Source organism: Sturnus vulgaris, chromosome 1 (genome assembly GCF_052056855.1).
Source record: "Sturnus vulgaris isolate bStuVul1 chromosome 1, bStuVul1.hap1, whole genome shotgun sequence".
Taxonomy (NCBI): domain Eukaryota; kingdom Metazoa; phylum Chordata; class Aves; order Passeriformes; family Sturnidae; genus Sturnus; species Sturnus vulgaris.
This window is the reverse complement of record NC_142243.1, coordinates 45,478,104-45,500,959: the sequence shown is the minus strand read 5'-3', so window position 1 is coordinate 45,500,959 and position 22,856 is coordinate 45,478,104. Positions and strand designations below refer to the sequence as shown.

Sequence of the window (22,856 nt, the reverse complement as noted above, 5' to 3'; positions counted from 1 at the left end):
CTGCGGGTTGGGGCTGAATGAAACAAGAGCTGCCATCAAGTAAGATTCTAAGTAAAAAGCAAAGATGGGACAACAAGAAGAGGAACAAGGGTTAGGGAAGGAGTGTGTGTACTGACTGTTCCACCTTGCTGGCTCTGATAGCTCCCTACTGCACATCTGCTCTTTCTCCCCACAACTCATCCTCAACCACGAGTGTTTCCCCCTGCAGACATGCACTTCAGACAGAGCATCTCGGCTGGGCAGCACAGAGAGCTTGGCTCTCCTTTGCAGAAGGTGTAGTTGCTCCCGCTGTCTGTGCCCCCCCACCCAAAGGGACATGGCAACAGCCCCCTTCCCTCTACTCTCTTCCTGGTGGACCTGGGGGCCTCAGTCATGTGTCCTGCCATGCCCCCCCTAAAATCCCCTGGCGCCGCCCTCAACTCCTGCTCCCTGCCCTGATGAATGGCTTTCTAATAGAGCCTCCGTTCTCCTACCCTACTCCTCCTTTTTTAAATCCTGCTCACCAGTACTGCTGACGTCCGTTGGCCCACCTCTTGACTCCCCCTCCCTGCTTCAAGTCTACTTCCCTCCAGTATAAAAGGCACATGGCCCCATCAGCTGCCCTGCTTCTGCTTGGAGCAGCGACTAGCTTGGAAGCAGCTTTGGTGCACACAGGTGAGTGCCTTCCCCTGTCGGCTTCAGTGCTTGTCCAGGCTCTTTCTTACTGAATATCCTTTTTTTCTTTTTGAGCTTTAACTTACCTAGGTTAACATACACAGCTGTGCCCTGTGCTCAGTGACTTTTGCCCAGTTTTTGTTAGCGAAGCAGCCTGTGCCGCGGCAGGGTGGCTGACCCCGCGGGCAGTGCTGTGCCCTGCAGGGAGAGCACGGGCAGGACTCTGCAGCACCGCCCTGCACCTCTCCGGCCGCTCGGCCCCGAAACCAGCCTGGTCCTGCGCCCAGCCGGATCCCATCCCTCGGGTGTGCTTCCAGCGCTGCTTTCGAACAGGAAAGCTTTTCACATTTGTGTCGGAGGGGGTGTACACATTCGCTGATCTCAAGAAAGATGCTGGTTTAGGGTGTAAAAACTTAATAGCCCCTTGTCTTCTGAGAACACCTGTGGTAGGGGTATATCTGATGGATCTGCAGCAGAGCTTGAGTTTGGTGTGATAAGAGCCCCTGCGTACCCAGAGGGAGAGTCAGCCTGGTCTACTCCTTGTGAAACAGACCCATGGCAAGCTGTGATACTGCTGCTTCACCATAACTTTGTTTGTGGCTTTAATTTTCCCCTTTCATGTCGATGAAAGTTGCCAGACTTCTGTCACAGATGTTGCTCAGAATTTAAAGACATTGCTTGGGCACCAAGCAGAAGTGGCAAGTTGATAAAATGACAGTGGTACTGAATTTTGCTGAGCTCCAGAAGCAAAATTATTCCGGAAACTTTTAATCGTGTCAAGTTTTGTTGCAACTAGTCAGTTTTAAAATTTTTATGATTATTTAATGGCTGAAAAGGGAGGCACACAGCTTGACTATGTGAGGTCTTGTTCTTTTTCAATTTTCTTTTGGGAAGAAAGCTGCAGCTGTGGACCTGAGGAGATCACAGACCATCTCATCCACATGACTCTTGAAAGGACTGTGCATAGGTAACCAGGCTTTTTGCTTAAGGACAAGATGGAGCTGGGTGTCAGAAATGCTCAGGGTCAAGTTTATGGCACTACCTCAGTCTCTGTTTCTTTCCATATCAACAGTGGTGGGACAATTAGGTGTAGGAAAAATTAGGGAGGATTAGAGATGCTGAGCGCCCTGATTATTTAGGGTGGCATATTACTTACTGAGGAGTGGTGGAAGTGATGTGCTTCACAGAAACCCTAGCTAAAAGGGTATGAACAAAAAGTTAAATACATATCAGTGCCGTAGAAAGTGGCTGCAGTGGCACAGGACCAGCTGGTGGGGACTGAAGCACAGCAGTGCTTAGGAAAAAGTGTGTGCTAAAAGCTTTCCCCTGCATTTTTGTCTTTCATCAACAATGAGCTCAAGGCAAGCTCTTGTTTCTGTAACTCGGTTCAAAAAAAAAAAAAAATCAAGACACAAAACCAGGGAGCAAGTAACCTGGAAAACCTGTCAGCAGCCCTGTAAACATACCACAGAGATGCCTTCAAAACACTTTCTTTTTGTCTCACTAAACCTAAGGTTTTGCTAAAAATGGAGCAAAAGGAGAGGTATACCAGCTGAAACTGAAGGCAGAATTCACCCCGTGTGGGTGAATTCTACATGCTAAGATAATTTAGTCCTAATTGTCGTGAGATTGTCATGAGATATTCAAGTTAGAAAAAGTTAATTTGCAGTTCTGAAATAATGAGTTAAAATCACTTTCCTCTATGCTGCCTGGTAAGCATCTGGTAAGCATCAGTGTGGGAAAAAGCCCTTGAGAAACCTTCACTGAATACTAGGGGTGAAGGAGCTTTAGACTGCATTTTAGTGAAAGACACAACCAACTTCATCATGTGTTTTTGCTCTGTTGCCTGTTTGGTGTGATTGGGAGCATCTTGCATCAAAGCTTTTCATTCCTGCTCTGCCTGTACTGAAAGCAGGCTAAGATTTTGGCAGCAACTTGGGAAAAATTGCACATTTACACAAAGAAAAACTGCTGTGTAGGCACAGCTGAAAGGTTTTCCTACAGCCTCTGCGCCTGTATATCTACATTGCTTACATGATACTTAAGCAAATAGGCTCCTGCTCTATAGGCAGAGGCTTCAGGATGTCAAATGTAGAGACAGACCTTGCATATCACAAGACAGACTGTCCTGGTGTGACAGCTGGGAGAGCTGTCATGAGGAAGCTTGTACAAAATGCCAGAGACAGTGGTAACTGGAGCCTGGCTCCCTCCCCTTCCTGGATGCAATTTTCCCAGCTCAGCACCTTCTGTTCTGCCCATCCTATCCTATGGAAGCTGGGAGAGGTTTCTCATTCTGTTGCATCTGGGTGCGTTTACAGGACAGGGACATCTACCAGTGGAAACTATAACTGGAAATTTTAATTTTGCACATTGGAAAAAAAAAAAGATATGATGGAACAAGAGGAACATTGCCATTTATACTGAAATGCATTTAGTTGTAAAAAGAGTATGTAAACCACAAATGTTGGACACATTTTTTGGCCAATGCCCCGGGTCATACAGAGAGCTATACAGAATCCGCAGTGAATTCAGGATCAGGACTCGAGCATCCTGTGAAAGCTTTCACTGCTGGAGAGAAAACCTCTCCAGTGTTTATCTCAGTATATGGCCCATTTCATAGCCTTTGCCTTCAAACAGAAATGCCCAGGACATCCCCAGCATGAGTGTTCCACAGAACTCAGAGCCATGAAATGGCTCTGATGGATGGGAACATACTGTTAAAGTTGACACATTCTTTCACCTTGAGAACTTTTAACTCATATGTGTTCCCCATGTTCGCTCTTCTCCTTACAGCCTTCCCACCACTGCTCCGTCATGTGGCATCCAATCTCCTGGACACCACGTGCCCAGTGGTCACCAAACCACTTAAAGCTAGTCACTGTGTATGTTCTGATGCTCTTGGTGTCGCTCAGCTTTGTGTCGGGACAGAGCAGGCCATTTAAACATCAGATAGACAACAGAAGTAAGTATGAGTCTCACTTGACATGGTGACCACAGTGTGTCTCTGCTGCACTGAGGGATCAGGTCTGGGCTGTTAGGCAAAATTCAAGAGGAGATCACACAGGTGTTTCTGTGGTGTCACCTTAGTGTGAGGCCCTATACTTCTATTTGCACTTGTCAGTGCATATACAGAACCTCATGTCCTTCTCACAGTCTTTAATTAGCCAAGGCAAATAGCATTATTTTTGATAAATATCAGAGAAGACACTAATGTGCAAAGGACAGACAAGAAAATGTAAAGAGGTATACATCAAATATTTAAGCAACAAATTTTCAGCTGTGTTCTGCAGACCTACACAACTACTTCTATATAATAAAAAGAAAGCCATGGCCCAGAAGCTTAAGTTAGGTTCACTTTACAGAGAACTTCAATTCTGGCTGGGACTGTGAGTTATCTGAAAGTCCAAATACAAGTGGCTAATCTCCATTCAGAGATGCTGTGAAGAGCTGAGAGTATCCAGGTCAGGGATGATACCATGTATCTGAACTTTAAACTAGTACACAATCCAAAAGACCTTTGAGAAAATCAACAAGAAGTCTCATTTTCTCCCAGGGATCATAGACTGATACTGGTAGGTGGAGTGGGAGAGAGGGGTTATAGAGAGTAAGGTGTGTAGGCTCAGTACCACACCTCTCCCCATTAAAGAGAATGAGATGTTAGGAACCTCAGGTTTTAGGTACACAGGTGAAAGTTTCTTGGGTTTTGTTGAGTAGGAAGGCTGCTAACACTGTGATGAAAGACTTAAGAGATATATTTATGGAGAAATTTAAAGGCAAGGTGAATTTTTTCCTCTGTTCAAGAATCAGAATGCACAGGAGAATATCCTCCTACCTTAACTGAGAATTTCATGGACAAAGATGATATATAATGCACTTAAATTGTAATTTATTCGTGTTCCTGACAGTTGTCTGTCTCTGGGATTTGAGATTTCCTTAGGGTGGCATCATCTCCAGTGTATTTTAGAATTTCCCCGCTGCTATATCTTTTAATATATTGTCTTTAATACTTTTAGAATAATCTTAATTTTATAGTCTTTTAATAGAACCATAACCCTCAGCAGACCTGCCCCAAAACTGCACTAGACCACAAAAATAAGTAGTGTGTCAGAGCTTTAAAAGAAAAAAAAAGTCATCCGTGAAAACAACTTCCTAAGTGAGCAAGAATTAACTTTTCATGTTTACCTCTCATGTAGGAACCCCCTCTGCAATCCATTGGATTTGTTAGCCTGTAGAAATAGTGTGCCTACTGCAGAAAATTTGGAGGGACCCTTTGGCTCATGTTAGAAATGCGGGTTGCAGCCCAGGTGATTGAAGAGGTTGAATCCTCTTCCTTTGGGCTCTACACATGGAAAGTAACCCTCAAAGGCACCACTAAGCTGTGTCTGGCTGTGGTCTTTCCCTTTTTTTTTCCTCCTGGGCTCCAAATAAGTTGTCTAACATCCTCAAGATGTTCAGGAAACACTGCCTCCTAGTGCAGTGGTACATCCTCACTGCATGCTTTGAATTCCAGGCCCTGAGATCGACCCTTTTTGGTATGTAGGCCGTGGTGTTCGCCCCATCGGTCGCTTTGGGAAGAGGCAGCTGAGAAGCAGCCGTGGCAGCCTGAGGCCTGTGAGCAGACACCTGGATTTCATCTTGAATGCTTTGTGGGAGCAAAAATCATTGGACACAGAGGATGGTGATTGGTGATCTCTGTGCCCCAAGGTGGTGACCCAACCTCTGTGCTTTGAATTGTGCCCTCCCCTGCACCTCAGACCTACAGTTCTGCTTTGCCTAGCAATCCCACACTGCTCTTCTTTCTGCTCCTTATGCAACTACCTTCAAAAAGAAACATGTTCAGGGTGCAGGTAAAAGACAATGGACACCAGCACTGTGTGCCACCATTGCTTATAAGAATGTTTCCTCATTGTGCATCCCCATCAATCTCCTGATCCTGTTCACTGGGTTCACTGTTAGGTTTATCTAAAACCCATACAGCTTCTGGGCTGGGTTTTAAACTCTGCAGTATTAAATGTATCATGAAACCTTCCTGTCACATTTCAAAGTCAATGGCTGTTGATATGTAAAAATAAAAAGCAATGGCTGGAAGAAAGAAAAAAGGCTCTTCCCAATTTTTCATGTACCTGCATTAATGGCACAAAATGCTGGTTCTCTGTGTGTAGCTTTTATAGAGGTTGTTAACATCCACTCTTAAGAATGTCTCCCTGAAGTACCCACTGGCCTTCAGAATTCTTCCTGTACTGCTGAAGCGATATATTAATTAACAAAGAGGAGCTCCTATTGAAGATAAGTATTTTCTCCCTGCTGAAGAAAAAAAAATTGGCTAATTGAACTCCTTGAAGTAGTTTTGTGCCTACTGCATATAATCACACACCATAGTCCAAAAGGAGCAAGGGCCTGAATGAGCTGATCCCTTTTAAAAAAATGCCATTATTTCCAAGTACATTGTTTGAGCAAGCTAAAGTCACTCTTTGAGGATCACAAGCCATGTATCATCTATTCCATTAGTCCACATCAATAAGCCTGGAGATGCAGCTCAATATCCCTATTTACTCATGTTAATATAGCTTTGTTATATTACTTTTATAAGAAGTGTTCCTTACAATGTATTTAATCTTGATTAATAACTACTACCAGGAATAATACAGTTTAATCTATGGCTTATATCCAAAAAAGACAGTTTACAATTTAGGTAATAACTGATGGTTAAATTCAGGCCATGAATCATTCTGCAAAGGCTAAACTTGAATAGACTTCCACTTCTAGTTGTGCTTTGTGAGAATTACTACTAAAATTGAATAATGGTTGAATTAACCATTGTAGACATTTTAACCCTTCTTTCTCATTTTGCAAATGGCCTGTGAGCAGGGATGGGTTTTTATTATAATAAGGAAGTTACTTCCATTTATAATACAACAAAGCTGCTGACCCAAAGTGCTACTTAAAACACACTAATTTTACTGAATGCTTTCATGGTGGAGAAGATATGCTGATAAATATTTTGATCCGCATTCATTGCAAGGAACTTTGGAAGTACGAGACCAAGATTATTGGCAGGGTTCTTGCTCATTTTTTATAGTGATCCCAGAGAGAAATGAAGAAATTCTGCCTGAGAAACTGTGCTTGAGATGGCATTTCACCCAACAGAATCGATGGTTTAGGGAAGACTCATCAGCAAGTGTTCCTGACAGGATTCCTCCCACCCCAGCCCTAGAGGAGGAGGAGGTGTGAACCAAGAATGTGCCCTTGCCCTTGGTGAACCCTGGCACCCCTGTGGAGATGCCCATGTCCTGTGTGTGACGGTGTCATGTGTGTGGCTGTGGGTTCTGCACGCTTCTGGGCCAAACTGCACATAAATCCAAACAACAGAGAAGAGCTTTTTTGTTTTCTTTATGAATCAAGTCGTTGAAAAGGCATTCTTTTCATAAATCGCTTTTACTCTTTTATAATTTCTCTTGACAATAATTCTTGGTGAGTATGCAGATAACAACAACAAGGCAAGCTTAATATTCACTCAGACTTAATCAAATAGGTCATATAGTCTTAATTTTACCCATTAAAATATTTTCATTTATAAAAATTAATCTAAATATAAATATTAACACTAAAGATTGGAATCACCTGATGACAAAATAATTCTTTGTGTGCTATAACATATGTTTTTATGATTTTTTTAAAACAGTAAATTATATCTTTGCACGTATTTGGCACGATAAACATTTGTAAAAATTCAAATGCCTTAGAGCAGGTGGGATTTTTTTTAAGCTTTTTTTTTTTTTTTTGCAATGCCTACACAGTACACATTTGTCTGTCAAAGAAGACTGAATATTTTGACATTGTAACACTATAATAGTTGCTTTTCATGCCTCTTAAGGAAAACAACCTACTCCAAACTTTGTTGGCTTGTTTAAATCACACTAACAGAACAAAAGCCAAAGAGTTATTCTATTAAAATTAGTAATTTATGTATTGATATTACATACACAATATTAGTTATTATTTATTGGACGAATATGCAGACCAACCACCATTAATGACATTTCATAACACGCATACCTGCATAAACCAGAACCTGGGAATGTATTGTATACATACACAAGAACAGTCAATGGAGGAGGAGATTGAATAATAAAAAAATTGCTAGGCATCCTACTCTTTTTAATCTCCTTTACTGGACTGCATATATAAATAAAATCTATTTGTTTAATATATATATTTATATATTAAACAGAGTGGGCCAAATTCTTCCTTCACATGTGTGCAAACCAATTTCAGAGAATTAGTATTGTGAGAGTAAAAGAAGGCCTAATTTCAACCAGAATGAACACATTGGGCCAGATCTTGGGCAGATGGAAATTCCTTGAAGGAATGGAGTGACACTCGTGTATTTTAAGTGGGAAGATGGTTGTATTCATTCCAAGGATTCCTCACATGCAGCTGGACATCAGAGTACTGACAAGCTAGATGTCAAATGTAGATGGCAGATTTGCAACTGGCACTATTCTTCCAATCAACCCATCCAGCCATTCCTTGTCTTTCCCACTCACCCCCTTAAATCCAGCCTAGTCAGGAAATTTGCCCAGTTTTGCTTGTATTTGCCCAACCACAGATATTTCACAGCCTGGTGTCCCAGGGAATTGCTTTCCTGCTGCATGGCAGGTAACATGTGAGACTCTGCTCATAGGTGCTCACTGGGAGCCCAGGAAAAGAAGGAACTGTCTTCCTTCCTGATGCCCACAGCTCTTGGGAGAGCTCACCACTCCTTAATGCTGAGGGGAACGTACCAGCCCATGCGTTCTTTCATAGCACATTTCACATCAACCCCATCTGAACTTGGTTACCTGCTCTGCAACTGATGTGGAAGGTAGGGGATTCACTGGCTTATCACCTCCTCTGACTACCTTCTTTGTATTCTTCAGAGCAAAAAAAATTGGCAATGTTCTCCCACAAAACGGTGAGAGGGACACCCTGTAAGCAGCATCCTTCCTCCTGGGCATCTGCCAAAGGGCCTTCTAGTTTGACTCACCTGTTAAGGGTCTCAGGAAGTGAAAGAAGGAATATCACTATTCACAATCCAATTCAGAGTTGTCCAGTAGTAGTAGGGTGCATGTGGTGCAGCAACAGGGCCCAGCTACTCTGGTGGCTCCAGACTAGTACAGGAACTGATGTCTGGGCTACATTTGCCTCCTTTTCAGAAACACCAGTGAACATCAGAAAGGAATCTCTTGCAAGCTGCAGCTACCCCACAACCAGCATCAGTCAGCAGAGATCTCATCTGCAATGCTTTCACCTCCTTTTTCCAATCTAAAAGGTTTGGACAATTTATTCTGAACTACAGCACGGTTGGCAACCACCAAGTGGAAATGCCGCCAAGAACAAGACATATGAAGGTGTTGGTTTCTATAACAGTGTTCAGATGTTTCCAGACACTGGGATCGTAACTCAGCAGACATCTGGTCCACATGTGTGGCCACCAGTTCCTGGTTCAGCATGACAGCCTTGCTGCCTGGAGCAATATCCCTAGCTCTGGAGCTGGAACATTCAATCTGCGAGATGCACTCTCAGAGAACAGAGAAGTCTTCCTCCTCTCACCAACCCTCCCAAGACTTCCACTGACTCCCTGGGAGCAGAGTGAGGTACACAGATTCTCCTCTCCCTCCACGCAGCTGAAAAGTAGCACACACTGCACAGAGTTGTTCTTATTGCTCAACAAGACAGATGCCCACCTGAATAGTAAGAGGCCAGCAAATATGGATCACAGGTCTGCTTTGGCAGATTAATTGCCCTATAATTATGACTGATTGAGTGTACAAAAACATACTGCAGTTTAAAGACAACATACTTTAGTACAATCAATAGGGAGAAAAAGTGCATCTTAAAATGTGGAGCCTTGCTTTTGAGACATAGCATCCTGTCTAGAGTCCTCTGAGAACTTTAAGGCAGAGTTTCCTGTAGCAGACCACAATGCTGAAGACTTGGACAGCTTTCTCAGTGAGGTATCCAAATGAAGCCCTATAACTGAGGCTCTGTGGGTTCTTGAGCGTCCATTTTCAGCTGGACATACACAATGGCTGTTAAGAAAAGGCACTCTAGTGTACAGCCTTAGGCAGTGTGTTATTGGCAGTAGGGAAGTGTAGGTTTAGTACATCACAGCAGATCCTATAGCAGGTTCCTAGAACAGAGAAGGACAGGAAAGAAAAAAACATGAGTGAAGGACTAAACAAACCTGCTGAAGAACACAGCTGGGTCCTTTCCCTTCTCACCTCCCCAAGTATTTCCCACATATCCTGTGGCAGACTGCTTTGGGACAGTCAGCTTTTTCCCTTATCCCCCTATGGCTGCTGTAGAAGAAATGACTGACAGCTGTCGTGAGTGAAGCCTCTTTGTTCAAACCCTGCAGAGCCAATGTGTGACCTGTCTAGCCCTTAAATTCCATTTAGACAAGCTTTGACCATTTCTCAAAAATTAGTGAAATTCAAGGTGACTCTCACCTGCCAAGTTATAATGTACAGCTGGTTCTGGGGGGTCTGGTTCAGAAGTCTGAAATGCAGGGGATGACTAATTTATTTATTCTTTAAAAAGTATGGGTACACATTCCTGGAGACCTGGCAGCCAGGCTACACTATGACAGGCTGACATTCAGGAGCTGCTATTCTATGGCATATAGTCAGACATCTTCCAGGACACTAGTCATATTTGCTCATAGTTGCCTCAGTAGTCTCTATTATTTTTTTCTCAAACTATAAATAGAAGATTTTTGAAGATGCTGAAATACAGCTGCCTACACAGATACTGCTATCTCTCTATTTGACTGCTTTTAACAGAGTTTTAAAAACATTTGTTTACCATTAAGTCCTTGGCAGTGCTTTTCCTTTCTTTAGCTCTTTGTGTTAGAGATCCTTGAAGCATGAAGTTTCTGTTAAACGTTCTGACAGTGGTAACTGGAGAACCATCTATTTTTTCACCTGGGAAAAATACAGAAAGGGAGATTTTTCACATAAGAGATTGAAGGAGATACAAAAATACTTCTGAAGAGTCAGAGCTTCTAGAGAGATAAAACTTTCCCTACAATGTATGAGGAAAGATGGATTTAATTTAAATTGAAAACAGCAGGGTATGGTGCTCCAAATAAATTAAAGTTTGATGCCATGTCAATCAGTAGAATTACAAAAGAATAGTCATGGGAACCAAGCCCTAGAATCTTCAGAGATAATGCACTACAGAGTTTAAAAAAAACCCCAAAAATCCACAAAAAATCATGAAAGAAAAAACCCACTTGATTTTATAAAGACATTTCACAGTCATTCTCTGGCATTCCAGGAGCATTGCTGAGCCATTTCATACAGACTGAAATCAGCAAATGTAGACTTTAAGGAAGTGTTGGGTTGTGGAGGGTGGCAGCCACCCTGTGTGGTGCCCAGCCACGCTGCAGCAGAAGCACCCTTATTGTAGGGTAAGTATTCAGCATTCTTCATTTGCTTTTTCCAGCCTTCTGCCTCTGCTCTTGTTTACTTGTCACTGTCACAACTTTCATTGAAGAGAAAGTGGTGATGCTTTTAAATGTGACAAAGGAGTATTTTATACAATGCAAGTACATGGAAAATAAGGAGGATGGGACAGTCTATTAGGCTTTCTCTGTTCATTTCATAACTTAAGCTTTTCCCTACTTTGCTGACCTGTACATTATATTGAATCTTACAAATAGAGTCTCTTTCTCTCTCATTGACATAATACTTTAGGCGCACCTTTTATTGGTGGAGCTGGAAGTTTTCTCCTCTGCTGTCTTGATGTGTCTATTGTATGTATCTGTAAACAACATACATGCATTACTTAACTCCATTATAGAGAAAAAGGCAAGATTTCCCCAATGTATTTTTGAATACTACATAATGTTCTGGCACCTGGTTTGTTTGCTTTTGATCCCGTTTCCTTGTCAGGCGAACACAGGGAGCCACGTTCAAGCCTGCAACAGTGAGAGCTGATATTCTGCTCTCAATATCTGAAATCTTCAAAGAAAATAAAAGAGAGAGACAGACAGATGGGGAGGGGGGAAAAGAAGTTTTAAAATTACTGTGGATGCCACTACTGAAATATAACCCTCCCCCAGTAAAATCCTCTTTAATAAGAAAATATAAACAGATGGCTAACTTCTTCAGCAATTGACACTTTCCTGCATTCTTTAATCCTGACATTAAAAGGGGCTTAATTTGTTAGTAAAGATGGAGTAAAAGAACAATCCAACCTACCTCATGACTCCAAAGAAGAAGCATTTTACTCCTTTTGAGGATAAAAAGAAAGGAGGAGAGAAAAACCTGCATCTGCTATCTCCCAATTGCCTCTAGCTGCATAATCCCAAATTCATTCAAGCTGTTTTAAAAGGCTACATTCAAAGAATGACTTTGTGGGACACATTTTCTAACTCAAAATTAATTTCATACACATGCAAAGTACATCCTCTGTCACAAAATCTAAATTGATCTTAAATATATATAGTTCAAATGTATATATATATTAAACACAAGCATGCATAAATGCAGGCACACACTATATAAAAATACTGAATGGAAAACAAATTGCCAGGTGAAAGTTGTTTGTCTGATATTGAGAGTAGTGGAGACAAGTGTTGACAAAAGAGAAAGAAGAGTCAGAGAAGTCAGACATATAATCCAACAGCTGATTCACAATGACACTGGAAGTTGGCTTCACTCTGCAGATCTTCCATTGGCCTCCTTGCATAGCTTAGGCCTCTCTCCTCCTCCCTCTCACCCCCATTAACAGATTTACCCTAAAATAATGACCAAAGCCAAGAAAACACCACTGCCAGTTTGCCAAGTAGTGCACTTCTGACATCAGAAACATGTCAGCCTCTCAGATCTTTGCTCAGTCCTGAGTTGAGCATGCTTCCATTGAGTAAAATCATCAGGTACTTCCCATTAAACCCTGACACAGTCAGGTCAGGGCATCTTGCTGGGTACAGACTAGCAGTGAGCTGCAAGCAGTGTCAGCCCCTTGAGGTCAGGCAGCATTATCTTGTTCAGCTTTTAGCACCAGATCACAACGTGTTCTGAGCCCCGGACTTTCTGGAGCCTGCTAGAGTGGTGCTAGATCACAGTGTACAAGAGTTCTTGCCTTTGGCTGGGATGTGTGCTGCTTAGCACCTAAATCCCACAGCAAGCATGCAAGCCCTAGGCTCTGTCCTTGGCTCAGCCTCTGGCTGCCATTGGCCTTTGCTGGTAGAAAGCTGCTAAGAGTAGCATCTTTTGAAAAGTGCTTGACAAGCTGCTGATTAGATAAACTGCCTCAGACTCCATTTGCTGTTTCACTGGGGCCACGCACATGACACAGAGTGCAGCATGGGAGCTGCCTGGCAGCTAGGAGCAGTCCAGCATTAGTACTGCAATAAGAGGCTGCTGCAGTGCTATGTCCAAAACCAAGCTGAGGAAATAAACAAAGGGATACAGTACATCTGGCTGGGCTGAGTTATATAGCCCTGTTATGCTCTGCTCAGCTTGTGTAATGCAGTCAGCATCCTTAGATCATCAGACTACGGCAGTACAGAAGAATATTCAAGGTGTGTACGGTGAGGTGGATGTTAGGCAAGGCAGTGTGAAACCTGCAGATGGGAAGGAGCTGCTGTCCTCACCTGAAGCTCTGCATGATGAACCTGGGCAGCTGCTGTGGCCACCTGATCCTCCAGATCGGCCAGCTCGGATTCCTCTGTAACACTGTTGATCTTGCGTGCAGCATCTTCCAGGTTGGTCAGCTGCCCCTCCAGCCCATACACTGTGCTGGCTGTCAGGTACACCTGCAGGGCCAAGGCAGGGACAGGTGTCAGTGATTCATGGCTTGTGGGCATGCAGGTTTGAGCAGACTGCCTTTTCCATCGTACCTGCAAGCTTCCCTGCTTGCTAGCCCACCACAGGGAGATTTACCTGGCAGAGGAAATTCAGGGGGAAATTAGTCTGAAAAACACACATCCACAAAGAGAAGGGATGAACGAGGTGGCTGGATTACAGATTTCATAGGTGCTACAATGGTATTCCAAATCAGATTTGTTCCAGATTAATCAGCAAAGGAAAAAGTTGAAAAGTTTGCTTTTTTATTATTGATATTCAATTGCATAACAGGCTAAGTCTACAAAGGCAAGTCAACAGATCACTCCTCATATAAAGCTGTGTTTCTTTAAACCCAATTGATGCCTTCAGGCAGTAAAAACTGCATGAATAACTGTTCAGCAGCAAGTAGTTATTAACTTCCTATGGAGTAAAAGTACTTATATGTATAACGATTGTCAATCCCATCCTGCTCTCACCCTTTCAGCTCCTCAGAGCAGTAATTATTGATAGACTGTATTTTATTGTTTCTTTTATTCCACAAACCTCCTAAGGTACATGGAGGTCACTGGTTCATAGAAAAGAGTAATTTTCAAGATTAGTTTTTGACATCTGTGCTTAAAATTGTGCAGAACTACATGAAAATACTGCACTTTTTGCCCATTTACTCGTTAGCTAGGAGACTTGTTTCCACGAGGCTGGTAACAGCACAGTGGAAATGAAATATATATTTTGATATAACTGCAATAGCAGTAAATACCATGTTGTTACAAACCCAGCATAAATTAAACATGGCTGTGGCTGACTTCAGGGTACAAGGGGAAAGCAAATAGGATCTGAAGCAGATCCTTGAGCAATACCTTCATTTCATACATCTTCCATTCCGGTCATTGTATCTGCCCAAAATTCCTGGATTATTCAGTCCTTTGACATAAGAGATATTAAAATAATTTATGGCAATGCTGTGATTTCATGAATCAAAGTGGTGGAGAATGACCGGATTGAAATGTGTTTATTTTTTATTATTTTTCTATTTCGTTATTGTTTCTTAATTGCTTTAAATAGTTTTCTTTTTACTTTGTATCAGTTGTAGATAGGATTTTTTCATGCACGTGACTTTGCTAAGAAACAAAATCACTACATCTGTACAAACTGCATCTTGTAAGCACACTTTCTAACTGCAGGCATGAAATCTTTGAAAAACATACCCCAAAAAAATATGTGATCTGATATAACATTTTTACTGAAGTTCCTGGGGAGACAGGTAGTCCATAAAGTTAACATGATGATTTAAATAGAAATGCTACTGGTTTTGTGAGGTTTAGTTATTCTTACCATTCATTTAAATGATACATCTTTTAAGTATGACATACCACAGCCGGTTCAGATTAAAAGGTGATTTTTTAAAATTACCCTGTCATATCTAAAAGCTGAGAGAAAGAAGAAATAGAACATTTTGAACAGAAGCATCTTTAGAAAAAGAAAAGATGCATTTAAGTGCTGTGGCAATAATCTCTGGACAGTAAGATGCCCTTTTCAAGAGGGGGAAAAATCTAAAGAAAATGGGGCTGATATAAAAATGTGGGAAAGAAAGGTCATCAGTGTTTCTGTAACTCAATCAGCCCCTACATTTGTGAAATGTTAATGAACACTTTCCAGCTGAAAAGAAAATATTTTTCTGAAGAATGTTCTCTTTATATGGACAATTGTTACACTTTCAAACAGCAGTGGTGTCCTTGCAGGTCTCCCCTAGATGATGCCCTTATTCATACATTCATATTAAGACTGTGGAGACTTATTTTACCATCATTTAGGTATGTACAGTTTCCACAAAACCCCAACCTTTTGCTGGTACAGATGGCCCTACATTCTCCACACTAATGTGTGGACAATCCTCAAAAGGCTAGACAGAACAAAAATGAACAAAGTGTTTATAAAACATCCAGATCCTCTTGCAGAAGTTGCTGCAAAGAGGATGTGGTTCATGTAGATATGGCCTCAGCTGTAATGAGAAAAGTTATGGTTCCTGGATTTCTAAAGGCTGTTTACCATGGAGTGTAATGGTAAAATCCTCAAAATGAAGCTTTTGTCACCTACTTCATGTGCTGTGGGGCAACCCAGCAAGGCTGAGCCGGATACCTTGTGAATTCTGCAGGGAACTGGGAGAAGCTAAACCAGAGATGAAACCAGAGATGTGCAGCGAGGGCAAAGTCAAAGCAAGAAATGCTCTGCTTCTGTGTCCAGCATCTGCTCAGTGAGAAATACTTGGCCCAAATTAATTATTAGAGACCACAGCACCACAGGTGCCAAAGCTCCACATCGCTGGGAGGGATTATCCATGCACCTTAGATAGTTTACAACACAGTTCTCCACAGGAAAAAAACATGTGCAAGCAGATTTCCTCAAATTGCTCTCTATCCTACAGAATTTCTTAGTTCCTCGTTATGGTCCAGCCTGAACTTGGATTTTTATTCTATATTCACTCTCCTACCAGATGAATTGTGTGGTGTTTGAACCCTTAGGATACTTTACTATTTCATGAGAGACAGTCAAGTGCCAGGACTGGCTTTTAGTGCCATAGAATATCTTCTACTCAGTTTTTAGCCTGGGTCTGCTGTGGAAATGTGTTTCTGTGGAAGAAACTGATTTTACCCTCCAAGAGAAGATTCTGCCTGAAAATTTTCTTTGGCTAAAGAAAACCAGAATTTTTTTTCTTAAATTGATCAGGATGATAAAATGGGACTGCAGACTCCTATGAGATCTTTAAGAGTTCCTAATGAAGGGAAAGAGCACTGAAATGTAATCACTTAAATGCGGGAAGAAGAGAAAATCGAAAGTTAAAAGTGTACCAACTCCATTAAGTGGATTCACAAAAATTTCCAATGAGTAGTGACTTCCTTCTATGATTTGTCATTGTACTTTCTCCTGCACATGACAGGTATTCATGAAAAAGGATGGATGATTTGGACGTGGCCAAACAAATGTTTGTTTAATTCTGATTCTCCAGCCTGCTTTTTCTAATGGTGCAGGAGGCAGCTCCAGCCCCCTGGGTGCTCAGCATGGTGTGCTGGGGATGTAGAGCTTCTCCACTTCTTTGTGTAACTGGGGACATGCTTTCCCCACCTGTCCTTGGAGTGATGAGGTTGTGCTGAGACTGGGAGATGTGTGGTTTTCGCCAGGCGTGGCATAGCCACACTTCCATAGAGGAGTGGAGGGCATAAGTAAGCTTTTGAGATAGAATTCCTAAATTTATTTGTAAACCCCAAAGCATCCAACTCCCCCCCCCTCAATATTTAAAAGTATATATTAAAAAAACCTCATTGATACAGTTAAGCACTGTTGAAATAATTTTTTTCCCCTATTTATGTATTTGTTTAAGAATCCCAAATTAATTTTGAACATCCTCTGATGCTGCCCATGTGCTTTCCCTTTCGAGCTGGTGCACACAAACAGCACTCACTCACTCACTCACTCAATGTGATTCTTTCACATACTGATTCATCTTCTTACATTTTCCTCCAGTGTGGTGAGCTGCTCATCGAGTCTGACAGGATCTGTGCCCAGTGGGAGGGTTCCTCTTCCTCTGTCCTGAATGTCATCTGGGAAATCGCAGGGATCGGTGGATTCTGCTATTAGTTCTTCAGTGGCATTGATGACTTTCAGGACTTCTGTAGATATGTTGCAGAGAGAGACAGCAGAGTACTTCTATTTTGTTACAAGAACAGACAGAGAAAACAACAGCATTAAATTAGCACAGAGGGGTAAGATATAAATCACCTTCCACTAACCACAGCTTTAGCCGTGTTAAAACCATATCCATGGATCGCTGCTGCAGACACAAGAACCATGTAATGGAATTGGAATTTATTTACCTTCTCCTCCTTCCCTTTCTCACATACCCACACTACTACAGCATGCAAAATAACATACACATGCAATTCTTCTACAACACAATTCTACTGGAGGGATGGTCCAAATTTTATCCCAAAGGAGCAAACAAATATCCAGCTTTAAACTCTAAGTGAGCTACATAAAGCTGGTTTTGCAAAAGTGTTTTAAACAACTTTTAAAACACTATTTTCCTTTTTAGATACTGGCAAAGTAGATGTGCAATCATCTATGTCTGTATCCACAGGAACCATTTCAATGTGGATACAAACATGGAAAAGGAATCTTCAGCAGCCCTGTAAGGATAGCATTTTACTAAAATGCTTACTATGAATTCAATTATCCCCCCAAACAAATAAAGCTTGAGCTCTAAGTGTGCACTTAGACTTGTAACACACTTGTATACTTTTACTTTTTTTAAATTTCAATTTACCTATTTTTTTTATATGGAATAAATTATATCCGATACCAAGGCAAAGCACACAGTTTTATCGATTTTTAAATAACAATTGAAAACCTTTTTAACAGTATTTTTAACAGTATTCCTTACTTGTAATTTGTAACTAACTGTCCTGATTCTTATGATTCTCACATAGCTTTAAGCTTCAGGACAACTTCTCTGATGAAGGAATAAAATTTCACCTGATGTACCTTCAAGCACCAAGCTCAACATCCGAACTATACAGCTTGGAGATGGAGCCAAAGCTTGTTGAAGCCAATAAAAATACTATAACTGAATATATGTGCAAGACCTTTAGTGTTGCTTTGCCTAAAAGAAAGTGTGGAAAAATTTAACCCAAAATTTAATTCATTCCTCAAATACTTATGCATGTGAACTAGGGGCTCACCTGTCTCACAAAGTATTTGATGATCAGTACTGAGAAAATGGATAGTCTTGGGATTCTATACAGTAAATTTTATGGTACAGGAGAGTATAACTGATTAAAAATGTCTATGGGCAGAATACAGGAGAAATAATGTTCTTTTGATCCCACAATTTATGATGGGTTAAATTGGAACTTTCTTTATCTCTTTCATTATCTCTTTTCTTTAATCAGCTGTCTATTCTTATGTAAGATAAGACTTTTACTGAAAAGCTACATTTTTAGCAGTACATACTCAATGGTTGTTTATCAATACATTAAGGCATCTTTAGCACTATTACTCATCTGAATTACAAGAAATAATTAGAATGAGAGATTAAAGAGAAGAAGAACAAAGCAAATACAGTATGCTACAGCACTCAATCTTTAGCTTGTTAGGACAGCCAACACAGCCCCAAACAAGCAGCCCTGGGACTGTATTACTGAGAACAAATACTTGAACCCCATGAACAGCCTACTGGTTTTTTCCATTTATTTTCATAAGTGCCAATTAGGTTAAAAAAAGATCAATAATTTTATAGGAAAGAACAGAGAAATCAATGCTACTTTCTTTTATTATTTACTTCCACAAGTACCTAGTTCTTATATTCTGCGAGTAGTGAACAAAAAAGGATGAAGGCCAGACACTACATATTCTTCATCATATTCACTGATGTGTGTTCTCCATTTCAAGAACTCACTGTAGTGTTCATGATTTCTTAAATTTTTTTTCCTTTGTAGTTAATGATGAATTTAAAAAAAAATTAAATTAAATTAGAAAAAGCTATTTTTATACTACAATATGACGATCCATATTGGCATTTTTTGCAGACCAATTACTATAAAATAAGTTTTCTGTTTTCCAGGTAAAGTGGTCTGTGATAGAAATCTATGCAAAATCAAGATTTTGAGTGAAAAATACCCTGGCTTCTCAAGAGGTAATGGACAGGGGCAAAGAAGTTCAACAGGAAAGAATAGAATAGGATAGGATAGGATAGGATAGAATAGAATAGAATAGAATAGAATAGAATAGAATAGAATAGAATAGAATAGAATAGAATAGAATAGAATATTCTTTTCATTTGATGAAAGATGATGAATGATCACCCAGTCCAGCTACCTGACTACTTCAGGGCTGACCAAAAGTTAAAAGCATGTTGTTAAGGATATTTGCCAAATGCCTCTTAAACACTGACAGGGTTGGGCATTGACCACCTCTCTAGGAATCCAGTGTTTGAGCCCCTCAAAATGAAGGAATGCTTCCTAATGTCCAGTCTAAACCACCACAGGTACAGAAATGTGGTTTGCAAAAAACTGGATACTCAGTTAATGATTTCTGTATGTTTTACCCTCCTTTTCAGCATGTGTCAAATGCTGTTAAAGCAGGTCATGATCCAAAATGGTCAGTTTTCACATATTTTGAGGTACTTGTAATTATTCAATATTTGTAATGGGAAAAACCCAAAAGAAATTTAAAAAATAATAATAAAAAAAAAGAAAATGTGTCACAGGGTTTTAGTGCTTCACAAACATCTCCCTTCCCTGACCAGCCATGTCAAACTTAGGATTTACAAGATCATATAAAAATCACCTGAAATTCATAGACATACACACATCAAGATCATCCTGATAGGTAGATTTCAAATTGCTCCAAACACCTCTTTGTCATCTAATTTATCTTGCCCTTGCAGGAAAGGTAATTGTTTACACCTCTAAGTGACTCAGAGACAACTGTCATGCCATAACCCAAGCTCTGTCTTGTCAAGCAAGTCAGAGAACTAATATGGATGTGATAGATGTAGAAAGCAATCTCTGGTACAAATATCCAGCACAGGAAAGCTAAGTGAAACCATTCTTCTTGAAACTCTGGGATGCATTTGAATTTCAACTGTTAATTCAGAAGTATGGTGGCGCACCACCACTACCAAATCAAATCCATGCAGCAGACCAAGTATGAATGTTTCACTAGTTAAGAATTGGGGTTTTAAAAGTGAATTTGAGACTAAGCATCAAATGGAATGAGGAAAACATGCATTTATTCTTTTTATGATAATTAATGTCCAGCATGTTAAGGACACAGTCAAAAGAACATGCTTGATTTCTCTGAGTTCTTTGTGGCTGAGTCGTAAAACCAATGAAATGCTAAAAATGTGTATGTATGCAAACATACATACATACATACATGTTTGCCCTGAATATAAAAAATATCTTGTAAAACTTCTTTACTGTTATTTCTGTTTGTCAGATGGAAAGTATTCCTGTTTTGAGAAGATTATGTTTCAGTGGTCTAAAGATAAACTGTTAGCCACTTCCCTTTCTTTCTGCTGTCTCTTTCCTTTCCCTGTTGATGTTGACAATATTTTCTGTGTTGTTTAACTCAAACATGCTACATTGGAAGGTGCTTTATAGACCATTATTTGCATTATTGCACAAGTAACAAAAGGAAAACAGGATGATAAAACTGAAGCAATATTAAGTACCCAAATTGCTAAGAGAAGGTGAGCTTTAAGTGTTTGCATGCAACTCAGCAGCCTGTGACATTTTCACATCCTTTCCTTTGCATGAACAGTTTGGCTTTTATTTTGGATGCTCTTAAAATAGTTAAGTTCTCTATCACTAGCACTATGTTTTTCTGCCCATTGTATTCCGCCATTAGCGTTTTCTTTTTTCTGCCACTACAATGTCATCATCAGGCTCTTTCAAAGAGCATGGGAGGGGGTGACATGCAATTAAACAGAGAACAGTGACATGAACAGTTAGATCAAGAAGTAGAGCAAGAACACCTTTCCATCACTATCAGTCCTGGCAGTATTGACCACATCCTTGATGACTTGTGGCGCAATCATTTTTAGCTCCAGTGTCAAGGTGTTATATCATGCACTGAGTCACAGTCGATATCCCTCCTTTTATGTAGGGAGTTGAGGGGAGCTGGGGAGAAGATAAGTTTTGCTTTGCATGGATTAACTCATCCTTTCAGAGTAACCTGACTGAATCCAAGCTGGGTGAAAACAAAAGCAAACCCCAAACCTGTCTCACTCATTGCCCCACCCTATGGGAGTTCATTGCAGAGTTCTGAGAAGGCCCTGAAAAGCCCAATAAAATCCTTCACAGGCCTGAAAAATCTGGGACACAAGTCACAGTGTGGGAAGAAAAGAGCCATCGATGCCCAACTATCTGTGGCAGTCATCAGCCCTGACTTTCAAAAGATCTTTGGCACAAAAGTGAGCCCTAACTGCTCATTACCACAGAAACTGTGTGGGAAAAAAAAAAAAAGGCTAAATTTTTCCTGGCTGTTTGATGGCAGACAAGTATACCATGATAATCTGTGCTATCAAGGAATTACTCTTCCGTTCAAGTTTAAGACTTCCTGTCTTGACATTTAACATCAATATCTTCATTTATGGGCATTCCTTTAGAAAAAAAAGTGAAATTATCTTACAGGCTGAGAACTATTATTCTACTGATACTCTCCAAAGTATAACACAGAGAAATAAAGTTGCTCTTTTTGACTGTGCTAGGTAATTCTGAATATTACATTTTACTAATTCAATCCCCTGTCCTAGTATAGTTACATATGTTATGCCTATTAACTTTTAATGCCTTATTTCTAGAGACAAATTGCCTATAATCATGAGAAAGGAAGTTATTTTCCAGGAGGTGAAATATTATAGGCTAAGTTGGAAATTAAAATATTTACATCTTAAAATCCACACAGGGTTCTGATATACAGTGGACACAGACCGATGACATTACACAAATGGAAAAACACTTTTTCTCTAAGTTCACCACTGATGTTTTTACTAAATAAAGTCAAGATAATTGAAAGATGATTAACACTCATAGGGCAAAATTAAGAGCAAGGAAAAAAGAAAAAAACTGAGAGGAGAAATGTCTTGCTAAATTAAGCATCAACTTCTAACACAAAAAAAGTGATTCTTATTTTATGACTGAGAGAATGATGTATAACATACTAAAAATAGGAGGTATTTTAAAATATAAGATAAGCATATATTTGCTCAGGGAATATAATGAAAGTATTTTTTAATATGTGATCCTTGTAAGCTGAGATTCAAATAGCACAGAATATGAAGCCTCTTTCCACCTAGAAGAATGATAAGCAACAGTCACTAGCAGCAAAGTGAGAAAATATATACTTACTGTACAAAATCTACAATGAATTAAGGGTTTTGATTATTTTTTAAATTGAGAAGTTAGAAAGATTTTCGAAGACCACTATGGTCAGGTAACTTCCTTCCAAATTTCTTTATATAAGTGAGTACATGAGAATAGAAAGTTCATACACCTTATCTTTGTCTTCTGTTCTTCTTTACTGATAAAACCAAATTTTCATCACAAGACCAAACAAGGGAGCCAGTCTGCTCCACATGTTACCTGTGATTTTAAAATAATTTTCTGCAGTGATTATTGATTGTAGCCAAAAAGTATGGTTTTTCAGGCCTGATATTTCCAGGAAAACATTTTGAGTTTGAGAATGTTGATTGGGAAATGTGGAAACCCTCAATATCACGTTAAGGCATCTCTTACTACATCAGAAATGTAAGAAGACACAAACAAAACAAAGCTTTCTCACCTGCTGCAATACAGTGGATAAAAACTG

The 22,856-nt window shown here is 40.2% G+C and overlaps 2 protein-coding genes across 9 annotated transcripts in view; one reads left to right on the top strand and one right to left on the bottom strand.

The window, feature by feature from the left end:
- Window positions 1-521: 521 nt before the first annotated feature.
- LOC106854444 (prolactin-releasing peptide) lies at window positions 522-5,753 on the top strand. Of its 2 annotated transcripts, XM_088165432.1 has the most exons (4): window positions 632-654; window positions 1,549-1,621; window positions 3,448-3,616; window positions 5,165-5,753. In XM_088165432.1, the coding sequence occupies exons 3-4, from the start codon at window positions 3,469-3,471 to the stop codon at window positions 5,341-5,343; spliced, it is 327 nt and encodes a 108-aa protein (XP_088021558.1). In that variant the 5' UTR covers window positions 632-654; window positions 1,549-1,621; window positions 3,448-3,468; the 3' UTR covers window positions 5,344-5,753. The 2 variants fall into 2 exon arrangements, with proteins under 2 accessions (XP_014733855.1, XP_088021558.1); XM_014878369.2 differs by lacking the exon at window positions 1,549-1,621 and having other exon boundaries at window positions 522-654.
- Window positions 5,754-7,027: 1,274 nt separating this feature from the next.
- The window catches only part of MYRIP (myosin VIIA and Rab interacting protein), a 205,941-nt gene continuing 190,112 nt past the window's right edge, over window positions 7,028-22,856 (bottom strand). For 6 of the 7 annotated variants that reach the window (XM_088165401.1, XM_014878375.2, XM_014878376.2 and 3 more), the window contains 6 exons: window positions 16,998-17,192; window positions 13,298-13,459; window positions 11,556-11,660; window positions 11,400-11,460; window positions 10,501-10,619; window positions 7,028-9,826 (listed from right to left, as the gene is read on the bottom strand). In XM_088165401.1, coding sequence (XP_088021527.1) covers window positions 9,794-9,826; window positions 10,501-10,619; window positions 11,400-11,460; window positions 11,556-11,660; window positions 13,298-13,459; window positions 16,998-17,192 — 675 coding nt within the window. In that variant the 3' untranslated portion in view covers window positions 7,028-9,793. The remainder of the gene's footprint in view (window positions 9,827-10,500; window positions 10,620-11,399; window positions 11,461-11,555; window positions 11,661-13,297; window positions 13,460-16,997; window positions 17,193-22,856) is intronic. The other variant, XM_014878377.2, reaches the window with a different exon arrangement.